The 17,350-nt window shown below is 44.5% G+C and overlaps 1 protein-coding gene across 1 annotated transcript in view; it reads right to left on the bottom strand.

Annotated features, from left to right (window-relative positions):
- The window catches only part of CPOX (coproporphyrinogen oxidase), a 34,703-nt gene that overhangs the window by 10,237 nt on the left and 7,116 nt on the right, over positions 1-17,350 (bottom strand). Inside the window, exons 3-4 of the mRNA XM_068270632.1 lie at positions 11,986-12,096; positions 4,793-4,934 (exon numbers count right to left, since the gene is read on the bottom strand). Of these exons, the coding sequence (XP_068126733.1) occupies positions 4,793-4,934; positions 11,986-12,096 (253 nt within the window). The remainder of the gene's footprint in view (positions 1-4,792; positions 4,935-11,985; positions 12,097-17,350) is intronic.

The raw sequence follows: 17,350 nt of genomic DNA, 5'->3' as shown, positions 1-17,350 counted from the left end.
TTTTTCCATTGAAAAGTGCTAAACAGTTAATTTAAATTTAAGATATAAAATTATCTCCTAGGAGAAAAAGTGAATTGCATATGGCACAATGTGCTTTATAAGTGGAACCAAACACAACCGTGATATTTAAAGGACAACTGGAGCAAGAGGGATATGGAGGCTGCTATATTTATTTCCTATTAAATAATACAAGTTGCCTGGCAGCCCTGCTGATATATTTGGCTGCAGTAGTGTCTGAATCACATCAGAAATAAGCATGCAGATAATCTTGTCAGATCTGACAAGAAGTTCAGAAACACCTGATCTGCTGCATGTTTGTTCAGGGTCTATGGCTAAAAGTATTAAAGGATCAGCAGTACAGCCAGGCAACTGGTATTGTTTAATAGGAAATAAATATGGCAGCCTCCATATCCCTCTCACTTCAGTTGTCCTTTAAATTGAACATAACTCTTGCACAGCACACAATGAAAAGTCTTTATTCCACAAATAGTTGTTGTAGAAATTCACTGCTCTGTGTTTATTTACCCATATCAGATTTGAATTAGTCCTCATAAACAGCTGTGAATAGACTGCATAAACACCAGTTAACGCTCTCCCCATGCAGTAAACACTGAGGCTTAACCCCTTCAATGCTCCCCGCAAAATGAAACCAAGTTCTAAACGCCAGGTTTTTGTAGGATTTCCATAAAACTGTAATGAAGAATGTTATGTCCATAAAAGTTATCAGGCTGTGGCTAATCTTTTAGATCAGAGATAAAATTCTTCTTAGAGTTCAGTTCCACTTTAACTGACTGGCATTCCTAATCCTTTACTATAATTGAGACTCAACATGGGTAATTGTGTTAGGATGTATATGGCTGGCTGTAAGCAGAATAATTAGCAAAAGTTGCCCAGTAAGCAGGGAGGGCAGGACTGCACAGATCCTCATAAGAACACACACGTTTGATAATAGAGGCGCTCACAACCTGGCCCGCCCTCTTTATCTGAGGAGCTCCACATGGCTGCTATGCACAGATCCCACTTCTAACAGGTCTCTTATCACAGGAAGGAGATTCATCTTCAACGGTTTGAGCAAACTGTTCAACCAGGGGTAACTCATCTACCCCGGGCTCCAGCCAGACTAAAGCAGACCATCGGAGTGGACATTATACTGTACTTTGTGGCCTGACTGCAATTGGGAAACCAGCCTTAGGTCCCTGCACACTACAAATGCGATTTGGGATTCCAATTTGAATTTCCAATTCCAATTTTTCCTGGATGCCATCAAAATAAAAACAAAAAACGCAGAAAAGTGCAGCATGCAGTATCGATCGCAAATTGGAATCCATGTAAAATAGTGTCATAATTGCAAATCGGTATCAAAATCGCATGTAGTGTGCAAGAGGCCTTAGCCTTAACATTTTAATTTGAGACAACGTAAAAAAAGGATTGCAACCAGGTCCAGGTTTTTTTTTTTTTAAAGGATATGGTTTCTGATTGGGAGACATTCTTTCATCCAACTTTGTTATTACACGGTGGGGTAGAGACAATTAGAGCAGGTTATTATCGCTGTCAGACAAACTGGAGAACAGGAAGTTTTATTGTGAATAGGAAGAGGGATGGAATGCGTTGCATTGCAGGGCTCCCAGCTATGAACTTCCACCCCAGCTAGCCAATAAGGATGGGGCTCGCTGTGGTGATCGTGTTCGCAAACCCTCCTTTCTTGTCAGCACATAGATACTTACCTGAGTAGAGAGAAGCCCACCCCCCTTGAGCTCGCCATTCCAGCACAGGGACCTATTCGGTAAGGCCTTGTCTAATAGGTTTGTGTGGCCCCGCTCCTGTCCATGTACGAGCATTGACGCAAGACGGAGCGCGCTGATGCCAGTAGCACGGAGTCGTTCATACAATACCTTTCCTCTGTACATTAGTGGTTCCGTGCTATCGCCCAGATGTGCGCCATCAGTGCGCCTGTGCAGTGCAGCCGCACTTGTCCACAGACAGTAGCGCCGCTGCCAGAAAGAGGGTCGTAGTCACAAGAAGGATCAAAGAATTATCTTCTGGCGAATCCAGAGGGTTTCCTCTACTGAGGTAAGTATCTGTTTGTTTTTTGTAAATTTATAGGTTTGTTTTAAAAAGGACAACTGAAGTGAGAAGCATATGGAGGCTGCCATATTTATTTCCTTTAACCCTCCTGGTGGTAACCCCGACCTACACTCGGGGTAGCCGTCGCAGATGATTTGTCTGCCCCGGGAGGGATTTTTTTTGAATAAAAATTGTTGTAACCTTTGTAGCTAGCACTTCGCTAGCTACCTGTGTCCCCTAAGTCCCTCCGCTCCGATCGCCCCCGTTATACATACCCCCCGGATCCCGCAGCCTCTCCAATCAGCTACAGGCTTCGCTATGGGGAGGATCGGGATCACGCACGTCGTCGATGACATCAGACGTCATGTCTGATCGTCGCCAGACTGAAGCTCATTGGGGAGGCTGCGGCTCTCGCGGGATCGCGGCTAGGTAACGTATAACGGTGGCGATGGGGGGGGGGGGGGGGATCAGAAGGGTGCGGGGGGACTTGGGGGACAATGGTAGCTAGCCTAGTGCTATCTACAAAGGTTAAAACAACTTGAATTTAAAAAACGCTCCTGCGGATGCAGCCTCAGACTGCGTACCGCCAGGAGGGTTATAACAATACCAGTTACCTGACAGTCCTGCTGATCTATTTGGCTGCAGTAGTGTCTGATTCACTCCAGAAACAAGCATGCAGCTTAGAAACACCTGATATGCTGCATGCTTGTTCAGGGCCTGTGGCTAAAATTATTAGAGGCAGAGTATCAGCAGGATAGCCAGGCAAGTGGTATTGCTTTAAAGGAAATAAATATGGCAGCCTCCATATCCCTCTCATTTCATTTGTCCTTTAACCTCCCTGGCGGTAAGCCCGAGCTGGGCTCGGGCTATGCCGCGCAGGGGGAGATCTCAGCCCCCGGTGGGGCGATTTTCGTTCTGTAAATTGCTGTGCGCGCAGCCAGCACTTTGCTAGCCGCGCGCACAGCTTGATCGCCGCCGCTCTGCGGCGATCGGCCGCACGCAGCGGCTGAAGAGGCCCCCCCCCCCCGCCAGAGCCCTGCGCTGCCCGGATCAATGAGTTCCGGGCAGCGCTATGGGCTAGTGTTGTCCGGATCATGAACGATTCGGATCTTTGATCCGAATCTATTTAATGAGTCGATCATCCGAATCATCAAAATGAACGATTCGGATCGCAAAAGGGGCGGGGCCATGAGCGACACGCCCCCCTCTCAGCGGGCAGCGGGGGTCCTGGAAGCAGAGCTGAGATGGATCGCTCTGTTGGATGGGAGGCAGCCTTGCAGGGAGACAGGTAGATGAGAGAGAGGGGACATGGGTGCCACTGCCAGATATGTGTAGAGCACACATACTGGCTGCAATGTGCTGCCCATTATAGGCTGGCTGTTCCGTAGTGCTGCACAGTGATCACATTTGAAGCTTTTGGCTCAGCTCAGCTCAGTAACTTTGCAGACAGTGTGATTGAAAGGCAAAATGATCCTCCTCCACTCAGCACTAAACAGCTGCACTTCACTTCTGGGAATGCTTTCTTTCACTGTGCGACGTTTGCATGGAAAGTACACAGATGAGCATATAGGTGAAATAAATACATGTAAAGCATATGATTGCAGCATGTGGGTATTGTTTGCACAAACATTTCTGCTCTCTGCTCGTCCCTCCTCCCTTCTCTGTCCACTCCCTGCCCTCTGTCCATCTTCTCCCCTTCTCTGTGTGTGTCCACCCCCCTCCCCTTCTCCTGTCCACAGCAGGGAAAGACCTGTCCTGCTAGTCATCTCACCCCGAATGCTTCGGTAGTAAAATGATCCGAGATTCGGATCAAAGATCCGGATCTTTTCAATGATCCGATTCGAATCATCCGGATCATTGAAAAGATCCGAACTTCCCATCTCTACTATGGGCTGGATCGGGTGTGCCTGACATCAGGACGTCGGCTGACGTCCATGACGTCATCCCGATTGTCGCCATGGCGACAGGAGAAGCCAAACAGGGGAACGCGTTATATACGTGTTCCCCTGTTTGCTATAGATGCCGGCGACGATCTGACTAGAGGGCCACATGCGCCCTCTAGTGGTGTTTCATGTAGCTACCACTCTGGTAGCTTTACATGAAACATTAAAAAAAAAATAAAAAAAAATTGGAATTCTGCAATTTTTGCAGAAAAAAATTAACCGCCAAGGAGGTTAAAGCAAACCTGAACTGAAAATTAAAAGTCAAAATAAACACACACGTCATACTTACTTCCTGTATAGTCTACTCATCAATCTCTTTCTCCTCCCCTGCATCCTGTTTGTCCACTGTGATCAATGGAATTCTCCATCCTCCATTACCCCATAACAGCTTCCTGGTCAGCATGCTGTTAAAACTGTAATATCACCCCCTTGAGCCACAGGGAAACATGGACATTACCTTGCTCATCAGTTGTCCTTTAAGTTATAACTGGCAGCAACTGTTATATAACTGGCAGCAACTGATATATATCTGGCAGCAACTGATATATATCTGGCAGCAACAGATATATAGCAGAGCAAATGATATATTTCAGTTCTGTCAAAATCTCAGTTGGAACCAAAATCTCAGCTGGAACCAATCCTAGCAAGAATGAACCCGAAAAACTGAACAGCATTAACCAATCACGACAGCGTTACACACGCCACGAATCCAGCACAAAATAGTATTCTACTAATGAAACCATCAATGGTTACATTTGGTTTCAAAAATGAAGCAAACCACATACCACTTCTTGAACTTGGGATAGAGTTCAGGGCTGTGCTTGTCGCATGCTTCCTTCAGGGTCTGGTGGAAATGCACCACGTCCTCCGGGTTCAGATAAGTTGGAGTCAGATCTGTCCCACCTCCAAACCACCATTGCTTGTTGCCTGAGGCCAAGAAACAAACCTTACAGTCATGAAAAACAAAACTTTTGGGTAACTTCAACTCCGATTTCATTCCTCAACACAAAACACATTTGTTTTCTAATGTAATGCTGCCACAATGAGCGGCCAAGAAGTTATAGACATGCCTTATTTGAAAATAGAGTATGGTGTGCAATCTTGCGCTAATCAAAATACAGCGTTGGTGGTTAGTCAATACAGAAACTAGCGGTTCCTCTACCCTTGGTCAATTGACAAAGGCGTGGGAACGCCGAAATGCGTCGTGAAGTTACTGCACATGTTGACCAAAGGAGAGATGCCTACTGTCTACCACCGCCGAGGATACCCCCACTGCTGGCCACAGAGGAGGAGCAGGTTGCCATCCAAGATCATTGATTTGGGTTTTAACCTAAGATACGCCTGTTCTTTTTACTGCAGATTAAGGGTTTTTAGGGCTCTTTCACACTTGGACGTTGCGTTAGATGCGACGTTAAGGTCGCATAACGTGCCCCCAACGCAACGCATGTTAGCTTTGAAGTTGGGCGTTATATAGAGCCGAGTTATGCGTCTCTTCATGCATCCGTGATGCGTACTTTTTGACGCATACTATCGAACAAAAACGGCGCATGCGGCAAAAAAAAAAAAAAAAAAAACAGTACTGAGCATGTGCAAACTTCCGAACGCAGCCACATACGAGTATAACGCATAGCACGCTGCACTTTCCTTGCGTTATACTCCAACGCAACGTGGGCACTGTGAACAGCCCATTGATTTATCATTGCTGTGCGGTGGGCTGCGTTACAGGCTGCTCTAACGTGCGCCTGTAACGTCCCACTGTGAAAGCAGCCTTAATCATTGCGTGTTTTTTATTAAAGGTTTTACACTACGGAGCACTCCTCCTACCTTTTTTTCTTATTTGAAAATAAACCAGTCCAACCATGACGTAGAGTGAGGCAACAACAAAGAGTTGCTTATATAAGGAATGCTCCGTTTCAGGGGATGTAATTATCATGGAAGTTAAAAGGACATACGAGGTGAAAAACAAACTGATTAGAAAAAATATTCTCCTAATTATTTTTGTACCAACTCCACAGCCCTGAGCAGAACAGCTGATTTTTGAAGGGCACAGAGTTGGACACATGTGAAAGGCACGGCTCTGGATGGCAGTACACGCCGCTGTGCCCCAGAAGAGATTACAGGGGTCACAGCAATCTTTGTTATTAGTAAATATTTTATAAGAAAGTGTTTAAGGGGAAGTTTGCGTTACGGATTGTTGAAATCAGCGCAGATAGGACAAGGGAAACTAGAGGATTGTATTTTATTTTTTGGGGGGCGGGGGTCCAACATCTCAGATTCTCTTTAAATTAGAGTGCGACGTGTACATTTTAAATAGCTTATTTTGCAATAAATTGGAAAGAGTGGGGATGGATTAGAAATCACGTCAAGTTTGTATTGCTGGAATCTGGTAAGCCTTGCTTCTTTACCTTTTTGTTTGAAGATCCTGTATACCAGAAAAATGACGAAAGCTGTATTACTATAGACCTGCGCTGACTTTATATATTCAAAGTTTGTATTGCTACCAGAGAGAATACTACCATGTTCTGTGGCAAACATGCACTCTGACAGAAGTTAAAGTACACCTGATCTGAGAGGTATACGGAGGCTGCCATATTTAATTCCAGTATATAACCCCAGTTTGCCTGGCAGCCCTGCTGACCTCTTTGGCTGTAGTAGCGTCTGAATCACACACATACCTAAAAAACATTCTTATCCAGTCAGAAACATCTCCTCTGCATGCTTGTTCAGGGTCTATGGCTAAAAGTATTAGAGGCAGAAAATCAGCGGGACAGCAAGGCAATGTGCATTGTTTAAAGGGACTCTGAGCAGACACTTAAAATGAAACTCTTCACTTACCTGGGGCTTCCTCCAGCCCCCCGTAGCTAGCGAGGTCCCTCGGCGTCCTCTGGGTAACCACCAGGGTCCAGCTGACCCCTATTAGCCTGGCGACTTCAGGCAAAGTTGTGTGTAACTGCGCATGCGTGATCCGTCCGCGCACCCAGCGTGATCTCGTGCACATTGCCGTAAGCCTCCTGTGCATGCGCAGTTCAGTCTTTCAAAAACAATGCACACGCTGGAGGCTTACGGCAATGTGTATGTGATCAAGCCAGGTGCGAACGGGGCAGTCAGCGGGACCATGGAGGGAACCTAGAGGACGCCAAGGGACCTCGTGGGCTACAGGGGGCAGGAGGAAGCCCCAGGTTAAGTGCAGATTTTCATTTTAAGTTTCCACTTACCTGGGGCTTCCTCCAGCCCCTGCCAGCGTTGCTGTGCCCTCGCCGCAGCTCAGCTCCACGCTGGTGGGTCAGGGCCTCCTCCGGCACAGGATATCCACTGCGCCTGCGAGAGCAGCCCTCAGTTGCGTTGACCTCAGCTGTACCGTACTGCACAAGAGCAGTAGTTCTGTGCCTGCGCAGTACTGCCCAGATGATGTCAGTGTGACTCAGTGAGCAACATGCTGGAGCGCATGAAGATGCCGACCTGGCGAGGTCGGCTTATCCACTGGAGGGAACCCCGGGCCACCGGCGGGGAGTAGAGCTGCAGCGAGGGTACAGAACGGCTGCCAGGGGCTGGAGGAAGCCTGAGGCAAGTGGATTTTTTTTAATTTCAGGTTGCTCGGACCTTCCCTTTAAAAGGAAATAAACAGGTTGCGCTCCATAATTCTCTCAGGTGTGCTTCTACCAGCCCCCTGCAGCCGGTCCTCAATGATCCTCCATTACCCCACCGCCAGCTAGTTTCGTTTCCGCTGACTGAGTCAGCGGGCCACTGCGCCTGCACAGAACGCTCTTGCAGACAGCAACGCGAAGAAGAATACGCGTTGCCAGGGCTGCGAAGCTGCCCTCCAAGTCGGCGAAAAACAAACAAGATGGCGTCAGGGGACTGGAGGATCGTTGAGGACCAGCGCGGACACAGGACGGCTGCAGGAGACCGGTAGAAGCCCCAGGTTAGTGAAACTCCTCTTATTAGGTTGCTTAAGTCTCCCTTTAAAGCGGAACTGTGGATAGGATTAAAACAAACTGTTTCACTTACCTGGGGTTTCTGCAAGCCTCCAGCAGCCATCCTGTCCCGCGCCGCTCCTCCACGAGCCGCCGTTCTCCCGCCGCCAGCTACTTTCGGTTTCACCGCTGGGCTACTGCACGGCTCTGGCCACGCGTATTCCTTTCTTCGCGTTCCAGTCCGCAATAGCAGATGGGAACGCGAGGCAGGGCTGTGCTGGCCTCGACTTACAAGTCGAGGAACGGAACGGAGTAGCGGAAGGAGAACGGAGGCTCGTGGAGGAGCGGAGCGGGACAGGACAGCTGCTGGGGGTTTGCAGAAGCCCCAGGTAAGTGAAACAGTTTGTTTTAATCCTATCTACAGTTCCGCTTTAAGACGGGTGAACACACTATCGGGTTCTGGGCCAAGAAAGCAGATCAGGCCATCTCTGCCAAAAATCTAGCATGTGTACAGCCACCCCCATGCCTCATTAACAGATTGAGAGTGCCAGATTCTCTAGCCAAGAGCAAAGTTTCTCTTCCTTACCGCGTACAATGCTCTGCTCAACTGCTCACCATCCCCTCGGCTGTCAGCTGCGAAGGTAGAAGTGTCAAGAAGATGGAGAGCAGCATGCAGTGCAGTGGCGACATAGGAGAGATAACCCTTTCTTCACAGAACCCGCAGGCACTGTGTTTAGTTTTGTAGAAGGTGAAACTCAGTTTCAGTCATCACTGGTCTTGAACTGGCTGGCTACAGACTGAGGTGAAAAAGTTAATTTAACATTAAGGCCCATCTCCAGGCACAAATATAAATATATTATGCAACACTAACACAGCTCAATATTATTTAGTATTTATATAGCACCGTCCTCTTACACAGCACTGAACAGAGTACATATTCATGTCAATTACTGTCCCTCAGAGGGGCTCACAATCTAGTCCCTACCATAGTCGTATGTCTATGTATGTATCGTGTAGCAAGTGAAGTGTGGTCCTGTGTTAGCAGAGGAGCAGAAGTTTAGACATCAAACCAACAAACGTGGAATCCGGTGATACCTTTAAAGGGACTCTGTAACAAAAATGTCTGTGTTTTCTACCATCCTACAGGTTCCTAAACCTATTATAATGTGCTCTGGCTTACTGCAGAACTTTCTACCATCATTATCTCTGTAATAAATCAGCTTATCTTTCCCCTGTCAGACTTGTTGTCCTGTGTCTGGAAGGCAGCCAAGTTCTTCAGTGTGATCTGTTATGCATGGTGTGTGTGTGTGTGTGTGTGTGTGTGTGTGTGTGTGTGTGTGTGTGTGTGTGTGTGTGTGTGTGTGTGTGTGTGTGTGTGTGTGTGTGTGTGTGTGTGTGTGTGTGTGTGTGTGTGTGTGTGTGTGTGTGTGTGTGTGTGTGTGTGTGTGTGTGTGTGTGTGTGTGTGTGTGTGTGTGTGTGTGTGTGTTCACATACTGATGAGTCACATACTGCAGAATTACAGACAACCGGGCAGAGCTGTCTGTAAGACGAAACAATCAGCTTGTAACTCTTTAGTGAGGTGCAGGGGGAAAGAAACACACAAATGATCTCTTGAGATTCAAAAGGAAGGCTGTATACAGCCTGCTTGTGTATGGATGTATTTTCTATGTGTGGACATACTGTACATCAACCTACTTCCTGTTTTGGTGGCCATTTTGTTTGTTTACAAACAAACTTTTTAAAACTTTTTTTAACTACTTTTAATGCGGCGAGGAGCGGCAAAATTGTGACAGAGGGTAATAGGAGATGTCCCCTAACACACTGGTATGTTTACTTTTGTGCGATTTTAACAATACAGATTCTCTTTAATGACTAAATGTACACGCTTTATTGCAAGCTTTCCAAGCTTTAAGTTTCTTCTTCAGGCATTATACAGAACTGGATCAGAATGGTTCTGATTCGGTTCTGTATAATGCCTGAAGAAGAAACTTAGCATTTCGAAAGCTTGCAATAAACCATGTACAGTTAGTCATTAAAGTGGACCTGAACTCTTGCACAGGACTGAAGAAATACATCAAGAAATGCACCCTGTATGTATTTAGAGAGTTTAGCCTGTCCAATTCCTCCTCATTTGTGTCTAATCACTAGTTGTAATCTGATCTCTCCCCTGTGCCACATGACTGCCTATGGCAGATAAGCAGATAAGGCCATTGGAAAGCACAGGCTGTAAACAGTATTTCTGCTTCCATGAATCAGGAAGTAGAAACAGTGCAGATTTATTGCAGGATTTGTATCAGCTGTAAAAGATATGTTTTCGTTTAAAGGTTATTATGCTGTTGTGTATCTTTCAGAGCAGAGAGGACGTTCTGAGTTCAGGTCCACTTTAACCACTTTGTCCTCCTTGACGTATAAAAACGTCAAGGAGGACAGGCGCGCTCCCGTGGCCCATCGCGCGCGTGCACGCGCACTCCCGGCCGCGGAGTCGGTAGCCACGGAATCAATGTATCGGACTATGGAGCCCGATCATTGATTCCTCTCCCTCGCTGAAAAAACGACAGCTTCTCTCGGAAGCTTCGCTCTTTCTGAAGCTGTGTCTCTCTAAGCGTACATTGTACGCTTAGAGTGACGTCATGTAAAAAAAAAAAATCGAGATTGCCATCTTGTGGCCAAAAAGTAAAACTACATGTAAATGCCCAAAAACATTACAATACACCAATATTTCCCTAAATAAAACACTTTTATATCCCACCCTCCCAAAAATGCCCACATAAAATGTTTAATAAAAAAAAAACAAAAAAACATTACTATAAAAAAAACAAAAAAACAAATATTTACCTAAGGGTCTAAACTTTTGAAATATCTATGTAAAGATGAAATATTTCTCTCTATTTTTTTTTATAAGCTTGTAAATAGTGATGTATGCAAAACGGAAAAAATGCTCTTATTTCCAAATAAAATATTGTCGCGATACATTGTGATAGGGACATAATTTAAATGGTGAAATAACCGTGACAAATGGGCAATAACAATACGTGGGTTTTAATTATGGAGGCATGTATTATTTTAAAACTATGATGGCCGAAAACTGACAAATAATGAATTTTTTCATTTTTTTTCTTATTCTTCCTGTTAAAATGCATTTACAGTAAAGTGGCTCTTAGCAAAATGTACCCCCCAAAGAAAGCCTAATTGGTGGCGGAAAAAACAAGATATAGATCAGTTCATTGTGATAAGTAGTGATAAAGTTATAGGCTAATGAATGGGAGGTGAACATTGCTCGGATGCATAAGCTGAAAACGACTGAGATGTTAAGTGGTTAAAGGTATCACCGGAATCAACGTTTGTTGGTTTGATGTCTGCATATGTATGTAGTGTATGAATCGTAGTCTAGGGACAGTTTAGGGGGAAGCCAATTAACTTACCTGTATGTTTTTGGTATCTGTGAGGAAACCAGAGTTCCCGGAGGAAACCCCCACAGAAATGGGGAGAACATACAAACTCTGGGCTGGTGCACACCGAGCGGCTTTCTCAGCGTTTCTGCATGGTCAATGTATCTCAATGGGGTGGGTCACACCAGAGCGGGAGGCGTTTTGCAGAAACACATACTCCCGGGGTGAGGCATTTATTTGGATTGCGGATGCGTTTCTGCCTCAATGTTAAGTATAAAAACGCAAACCGCTCTGAAAAATGCCTGTTCAGAGCGGTTTTGCCGGCGTTTTTGTTACAGAAGCTGTTCAGTAACAGCTTTACTGTAACAATATATGAAATCTACTACACCAAAACCGCTACACAAAACCGCAAAACGCTAGCTGAAACGCTACAGAAAAATAAGAAAAAGCGTTTCAAAATCTGCTAACATTTTGCAGATCTGCTAGCGGGTTTTGGTGTGCACCAGGCCTCTGTGCAGATAGTGCCCTGGCTGCTATTCAAACCAGGGACCCAGTGCAGCAAGGCGAGCGCGCTAACCACTACGCCTTCATTCATGTGTGGCAAGAGGAGCCTGCAGCTTTTAAAATGTGATCACATGACGTAAAGTAGCAAGATGTTCTGTCCACTCTCTTACCATCGGCCTCCTCGATTTCAAAGTATCTGTAGTTGAAGTGGATGGTGGGGACATGGGGGTTCTTGGGGTGGATCACAGAACTGACTCCCATAGCACAGAAGGGTAATTTCCCTGAAAAAAAAAAGAAAAACATTAAATATATAGGTAAAATATCTGTACACAACAAATAATACTTTGCTAAAACTACAAACGCTACCATACTACTGGAATATTAGTGGATGGACATCAATGTGTGGGAAAAGTGCCTTTACCACAGTCTGCTCCATGCAGTGCTGCGTTTTATCAGTGTACTTTACAATGCATCCCTCCTCCTGCTAAAGGTGACCATTGAGGGTACAATTATGTCCTCAGATGAGAACAATCAATCAGATTATCAGATTTGCAGGACTGTAATGCTGGGCATACACAGGAGTTGTGCAGCCTTATCAATCGAGCCTGATGGCTCGATTGATAATATCCGACAGGTCCGATGACCTGCCCGGATAGATTTCCTACTCAATCCCCGCCGGCGGGGACGAGCGGGGATCGACCCGTGTATGCCCAGCATAAGTAATCGGAAGGTAATTATCGATTGGGCTCATAAAGAGGTCTATTATGGCCCTTTTTCTCTTCAGATACCATTGTAAAATCCGACATTCCAATCAACAAAATTCTACATTCCAATCGCCCATAGAATTGGTTTCACATCGATTTCCTCCACATACTGCATGCTTTTCTGTGCAATCGTAACAATCCGATCGAATGACTGCATCTGAGGAAAAAAAATGGTACTGTTAATGGGCACCTTTAGACTGCTCAGCACTGCCTGATCCTGCAGAATGAATATTGTGTCAGTGCAGACGTAACCGCCGAGACAGTGGCCTCTTCCTCAACATCCTGACACATGAGGTAAGAACATAAGAACAGGAAACAGCACACAGACAAATAGGAGTTACCTCACCCAGCTACCCAAGACCATCGTCTGTCTATGTCGGTTACATATTCACATCCATCATGCTGTACAGAGATCACAAAAATCACTCTTCAAGAAAGATTGTTAGCCACAAAATCAAACTCCGTTTACCCACTGCTTTATGTTTAACCATTTAAGCCACCTGAACGTGATTGTCACGTCCAGACAGCTGCTGTTGCGCGCTCCCCCGCATGCGCCCGTGTTGCCGTTAGCCCGGAGATCCATGAATGGGAACATAGTTCCCATTCACACTGATCTTAGTCCCCGGTAGAAAGACCGACTGTTTTCTTTCAGAACCTGCCGTCTTTCTGATAAAAAATAAATAAATAAAAATAAACAATCCCATTCTCCTTATGCCTCCTGGAAGTGAGAGCGTTCGCTTCCAGGACAACAAAAAACAAACAAAACAAAAAAAACAGATTGTGGCCATCTTGTGGCCAAATTGTAAAACTACATCTACATGCATTTTGTTTTTTAAATAAACGCATTACTACATTTAAAATTAACTGTTTACCTCCCACACCAAAAAATTACCCAAATGAAATTTTCAATTAAAAAAAAAAAAAAAAAAAAAAAAAAAAAAAAAAAAAAAAAGGACAGTAATAGTTACCCAAGGGTCTGAACTTTGTGTGAAGATGGTATATTACAAACATTTTTAAATTATAAGCTTGTAAATAGTGATGGATGCAAAAATGAAAAAATTCACCTTTATTTCCAAATAAAATATTGGCTCCATACATTGTATAAGGGGTATAATTAAAATGGTGTAATAATAACCTGGGACAAATAAAATACATAGGTTTTAAATTTGGTAGCATGTATTATTTTAAAGCTATAATGGCCAAAAACTGAGAAATAATGAATTTTTTTCCATTTTTTTCTTAATATTCCTGTGAAAATGCATTTAGAAAAAAATAATTCTTAGCAAAATGTACCACTCAAAGAAAGCCTAATTTGTGGCGGAAAAAAACAATATACCGTAGATCAATTCATTGTGATAATTAGTGATAACGTTATTGGCAAATGAATGGGAGGTGAAAATTGCTCTTATGCATAAGGTGAAAAATACACGTGGGCTGAAATGGTTAATATGCAGCCTGAAACCTTACCTGCATTGCAAGCACTCCAATCTATTCAGAACAGTTTCTGCTGTAATAAATCTTCTCTCAGGGCTGGTGCACACCAGAGCGTTTCTGGAGCGTTTTTTAACCACTTCAGCCTACAGGGTTGAAATTTTTTTGCATCTGAGCAACTTTCACCTCCCATTCATTTGCTAATAACTTTATAACTACTCGCCACAATGAATCTATATCTTGTTTTTTCCGCCACCAATTAGGCTTTCTGTGGGTGATACATTTTGCTGAGAATTAATTTATTGTAAATCCATTTTAACAGGAATATTAAGAAAGAAATGGAAAAAAATCATTATTACTCAGCTTTTGGCCATTATAGTTTGAAATTAATACATGCTACCATACTTAAAACCTATGTATTTTATTTACCAATTTGTCCCGCTTATTACACTATTTAAATTATGTCCCTATCACAATGTATGGCGCCGATATTCAATTTGGAAATAAAGGTGCATTTTTTCAATTTGCGTCCATCACTAATTAGAAGCCCATAATTTAATAAATCATATTGATATACTCCTTTGACATGAATATTTAAAAAGTTCAGACCCTTAGGTAACTGTTTTTTTTTTTGTTTTGTTTTTTATTATTGTATTTTTTTTTTTTTTTTTTTTAATTAAAACTTGTATGTGGGTATTTTTTGGTGTGGGAGGTAAACAGGGGATTTTTCATGTTTAAAAATGTATTTATTTTATACAAAGTGTGTTTTTGGTGTAGGTTGCTATTTGGCCACAGTCAAAAAGTCCTGGGAGCGATCGATCTCGCTCCCAGGAAGAAGAAAGAAGATCAGAGCTCAGAAAAGCGCAGCGTCTGAAGAGACGCTGTCGGCTTTTCTCCGGGGGGGGAGGGGGGGGGGTCAGATCAGTGAAAGGGATTTATAATCCCTTTCACTGATCGCTGGGCTAATGGCCAGCAGCGGGGGCGCGCACAGGGGGGGGGGGGGGGCTCAGGAATGGGAGTGTGCGCAGCCTAACTGGACGAAAATTTTCATCCAGTTAGGCTGAAGTGGTTAAAACGCATGCATGGGGGAAACCGGTTGGCTAATGAAATTGAATGGGATGGTGCACACTAGAGCAGGTAGATTTTTCCACGAACACAAACTTGGGGGATGCAGCATTTTTTTAGAATTCTGAGGCGTTTTTGCCTCAAAGTATAGAAAAGTGGAAAACCGCTTTGAAAAACGCTAGATCAGAACGGTTTTCCAGGCGTTTTTGTTACAGAAGCTGTTCAGTAACAGCTTTACTGGAACAATATATGAAATCTACTACACAAAAACGCTCCAAAAAGCGCTAGGCATGTTTAGAAAACTTCTCTAACCATGCCTAGAATCGCTCTGAAATCTGCTTCAAAAACCTCTAGCATTTTGCGGATCTGCTAGAGGTTTTTGGTGTGCACTGGGCCTTAGTCAGCCTGGCTCTATTTTTGCCATTGCCAACGAGACGGAAGCTTGTCATCACCCCTCCCACATTCCTGCTACTCACTGATTGGCTGAGGGCAGTTCAGTGAGCTGCTGAAATCTGATCTATGCTGTGCTCACTAGGGATGATAAATGATATGCAAATATTTTGAAGTTTATGCAAATTTTTATGCTAATATATACAGCTTGAAAATGGACCAATCAAGTCCCACCCAGGTTTAAATTAAGTCCATTTCATATATTTGCATAGAAAATGTGCATAAATTCAGAAATATTTGCATCTCATTGATAATCTCCAGTGCTCACGTGTTTACAAAGCAAACTAACTATGAATTTCTAAAAGAAAAAAAAAAGTAAGGGCTGGTGCACACCGAGCGGCTTTTTCAGCGTTTCTGCAGCCGCTTGCGGCTGTGGATCCGCTTGGTCAATGTATCTCAATGGGGTGGTGCACACCAGAGCGGGAGGCGTTTTGCAGAAACGAAAAATGCCGGGGTGAGGCATTTTTTGGATTTCGGATGCGTTTCTGCCTCAATGTCAAGTATAGGAAAAACGCAAACCGCTCTGAAAAACGGCAGATCAGAGCGGTTTTGCCGGCGTTTTTGTTACAGAAGCTGTTCAGTAACAGCTTTACTGTAACAGTATATGAAATCTACTATACTGAAATCCGCTGCAGCAATCCGCAAAACGCTAGCAAAACGCCATAGAAAAATAAGAAAAAAAGAGTTTCAAAATCTGCTAGCATTTTGCGGATCTGCTAGCAGTTTTTGGTGTGCACCAGGCCTTAGTGAGGAAATGACATCTGGATTGGCTTCAGTCCGAGAGAATCAAGAAGACAATTGCCAAGAACAGAATTCTCTTTATTTACTATATAAAATTCACTGAAATCAATACGTGGACAGTACAATACATATGCTATTTATCTACTTATATACGTGTTCTTGCCCTGGGATAGTATGGTTGTCCCTGCTGCTTGAAAAAGCATACAATGAGGGCAGCCATATTTTGCTTGTGATCATTCATTATACACAGGCAAGCTGCTCTGCATCTCCAGCCCTCAGCCTGTAAAGACTTCACTCCCCTCCCCTCCTCCCTCTGAAATCTCTCGCTAGTAACACCATCTCCTCCTCCTCCTCCTCCTGCCCAGACTGAGCTTCCCCATAAGCCCTTGCTATATGGGTCTCAGAGTGCCTAGGCGCTGGAGAAGCGGTGGGGGAGGCTTGTTTTGTTTATAGGGCGGGTATTAAAACAAATCAAAAAAAGTATTTGGCTTAAGGAAAGCCCTATAAACTATATGAAAGGAACACAATTATGTAATGAGAGGTATTGTTCACATCTAGGGAGTTTTTTTTTTTTTTTTTTTTTTTTTTTTTTAAGTGCCGGCGATTTTCAAAATCGCCCTGAAAGCGCTTCTGCAATGATTCCCTATGAGAGAGTTCACATCAGAGCGGTTTGATTCTGAGCCGATCAGCAAAGCGCTGCCTGTACCATTTTCTGAGCAATTTTGCTTAACCTCCTTGCCGGTCTAATTCCCCCGGCAAGGAGGCAGCGCAGCACTTTATTTATTTTTTAAAATCATGTAGCAAGCCCAGGGCTCGCTACATGATAGCCGCTGAGCAGCGGCAGCTCTTCAGTCACTCCGATCGCTTCCGGCGATCGGAGTAAGCAGGAAATCCCGTTCAGAACGGGATTTCCTGCTGGGCTTCCCCGGTCGCCATGGCAACGGGGCGGAATGACGTCATCGACGTCGGGACGTCATAGGGAATCCCGATCCACCCCTCAGCGCTGCCTGGCCCTCATTGGCCAGGCTGCGCAGGGGTCTGGGGGGGGCGCATCGGCGGCGAGCGGAAGTTACAAGCAGCTAGC

The sequence above is a fragment of the Hyperolius riggenbachi genome, chromosome 2, assembly GCF_040937935.1.
Source record: "Hyperolius riggenbachi isolate aHypRig1 chromosome 2, aHypRig1.pri, whole genome shotgun sequence".
Lineage (NCBI taxonomy): Eukaryota > Metazoa > Chordata > Amphibia > Anura > Hyperoliidae > Hyperolius > Hyperolius riggenbachi.
The sequence above is the reverse complement of the archived record's forward strand: the minus strand, read 5'-3'. Positions and strand labels throughout refer to the sequence as shown.